The sequence below is a fragment of the Sinocyclocheilus grahami genome, unplaced genomic scaffold, assembly GCF_001515645.1.
Source record: "Sinocyclocheilus grahami isolate Dianchi unplaced genomic scaffold, SAMN03320097.WGS_v1.1 scaffold16338.1, whole genome shotgun sequence".
Lineage (NCBI taxonomy): Eukaryota > Metazoa > Chordata > Actinopteri > Cypriniformes > Cyprinidae > Sinocyclocheilus > Sinocyclocheilus grahami.
Window position 1 is genome coordinate 1 of NW_015516103.1, and position 2647 is coordinate 2647.

General features: G+C 38.6%; 1 protein-coding gene across 1 annotated transcript in view; it reads right to left on the reverse strand.

Moving 5' to 3' along the window:
- Positions 1 to 217: 217 nt before the first annotated feature.
- The window catches only part of LOC107579298 (MICAL-like protein 2), a 4327-nt gene continuing 1897 nt past the window's right edge, over positions 218 to 2647 (reverse strand). Inside the window, exons 2-3 of the mRNA XM_016265143.1 lie at positions 2189 to 2237; positions 218 to 382 (exon numbers count right to left, since the gene is read on the reverse strand). Coding sequence (XP_016120629.1) covers positions 218 to 382; positions 2189 to 2237 — 214 coding nt within the window. The remainder of the gene's footprint in view (positions 383 to 2188; positions 2238 to 2647) is intronic.

Below are 2647 nucleotides of genomic sequence, written 5' to 3' on the forward strand. Positions count from 1 at the left end.
ATCGATGCGTTTCAAAAAGGCGGGGCATAGAGGAGAAATAAAAATGTACAGTATGTGGAAAATAGTGTTTTTTGTTTTTACTTTAAACCGCATAAACATTTCATTACACCAAATGATGTTCTTTTTAGCAGCATCATCATATGACCCCTTTAACATTCTGAACATAGAACAGAATTCAGATAAGACAAAAAAAAAAACTTTTACTTTATAAACACCATCATGGCGGATAAACAGTCTTACTTGGCGAGCGGCCGTGGAAGTAATTATAGTATTGTGAGACATATGTGAGAATGCTGAGTCTGTCTGGGACAGGCAAAGCCACCATGTCCTCTGCATCCAGAAGAGCTGGGATTCCCAGATGATCTTCAGCCACACAGAACGCCTGCAGCACATCACAGGACACAAATCAGCCATTAAGTTCACAGCTACAACACCACATAATGGGGGGGATGAATCCACACAGAAAACAACAATCTGACGACCACAACGACGAAAGACAAGAACCCTGCGTTTATAACAACCATTGAACATGCTCATTCAACATAACCCCATACGATTGTTTCAGGCCGCAGATATCATGCTGTGGAAACAGTTTTCTAGGGGAAAGGCACTTGGCCAATTAACTGTAAACACAGACAAGGCACAAAAGAGGTAGACATCAGAAATAGAATAGGCCAGTAAGCAGCACGATCTGGCACCACATCAAGACGGCCCGGGAAGGGAGTGCATAATGAATAGCACATTTCCTGTGCGCGCAGCAGCCTGGGAACAGGGACAGGAGAGGGGGATAGCAGGGCATTGTTTAGGCCTGACCTGGACACACTCATTAAATTTTACAGGACAGCTGAGGAAGGGGTGGCATATCCTCCATGATGCAGCTGCAACTTCCTGCTTCTCTTTTGTGTTACAGCACTGAGGGGCTGATAGTATGAAAAACATTTTAGGTAAATATTGGCTGGGTTTAAACAGCACACTGGTGGAAGTATTGGTATTTAAATGCACCATATTCTTTGGTGTTTAAATGCACAGATGAACTAACATTTGTAAACACAGTAGTAGAACAGAGGTAAGTTAATCTTGACAGAGAGGATCAGGTGCCTGACTGTCACCCTTCTTTATAATACATTAACTGGACAGAATCCACACGGCTCGGGTTCAAACTACAGAAGTCTATAGAAGTGGTGAGGGTTTGTAATATATCTCAGAGTGTGTGGCTTATAATCTACAGTCACGGAGGAAGCAACGTGAGGAAGAGCTCATCATTAGGAAAAAAAAAAGTCCAAATTGTCTTCCTCACCACCTCATTCTCATAGAAGCACTTCCTGACAGGGATGAAAAATAATCACTGGTCGGACAGCATCCATATCCTCAAAAGCAAATTAAATCTTACATGTAAAGCCTACACTATCAGAATGAAAATTGTTGGTTCAAACAATTAAATTAGATTAACAATTTAAAAATACAAACATTTATACATGCCAAGGTACCAAATATTCTCTCAGCAATCTGAAATCTACCACTCTAGAAATGTTCATAACATAAACTGAAACTTACAAATTGCCTGTGAACAACAGATCAAATGATCAAAGCATAAATGTGGAATCCATAAAATGAATAAATAGACCCAAATCGATCTAGATAGCAATTACTCACTGGAGAAAAATAAATAAATAAACTGAAACCTGAAAAATAAAATTGGATGGTTTAGGACAATATTCTTCCCCCTTACCCGAGTTCACAGAGTACAAGCTTGAAACAGACGTTTAACTGCAAGGTAATGTTCGCAGAAACTAAAGGATATCTTTGTGCCAAAAGCTATGGCTGGAAGACTTGACCCATAAATAGGCTCTTTTATGGAGCAACAAGTCTCATCCATTTAAGAACTCTGTAAACATTAGATCACATGCATTTCACAAGCTGTGAGAAGAGAGTCTTAAGTGCTCTTATTCATGTCATTATGCGAGAAACAACGTATAAGTACATAAGGCTGGGTTACAAACAAACATCCAGCCAACTTGTCAAAAACAAAACAAACAAAAAAATCAATAGTGCATTATCACGGGACTGTATCAAACACACATCTGCACAGGATACAGCTAAAACTAACTGCAAAACACGCAAGCTATGGGTCACCCTGCATCAGGTCTGTTGTAATTTCCTATGATCAAGGCCAAACGGAATAACTTACCAAGTGGTTGTTGTAATACACATTGTCTTTGGAGAGAGACTCAAAGTTTCTGAAAGAAAACAAGGACATGAGTCACCAGACAGATAGAAACCTTGAGAAGTGTTACAATACAATGCTGATGCTAAAGTAAGCTGATGAATGTTTAATAATAATGTAAAAGTTTTTAAAAGGTCACAAAACCTACAATATTAACATTTTACACAAGTAGTAGGCCTAAAGAAAAATACAATTGATGGCGGAGAATGAATAAATAGTGAGTGTATACTGTATGGGCAGGTGACCCAACATGCCCATAGACTGTGGTCAAGATTTTGGGTTAAATATGTAAATATTACGTCATTTGAATTAATAAAAGGAAAGAGTAAATCTTGGGTCACAAATTTTTGCACTCATTTTTGTCTCTACAAGTTCATTGAAAATAGTCCTGTAATGAGGCATACAAATATTCCATGTAGTATC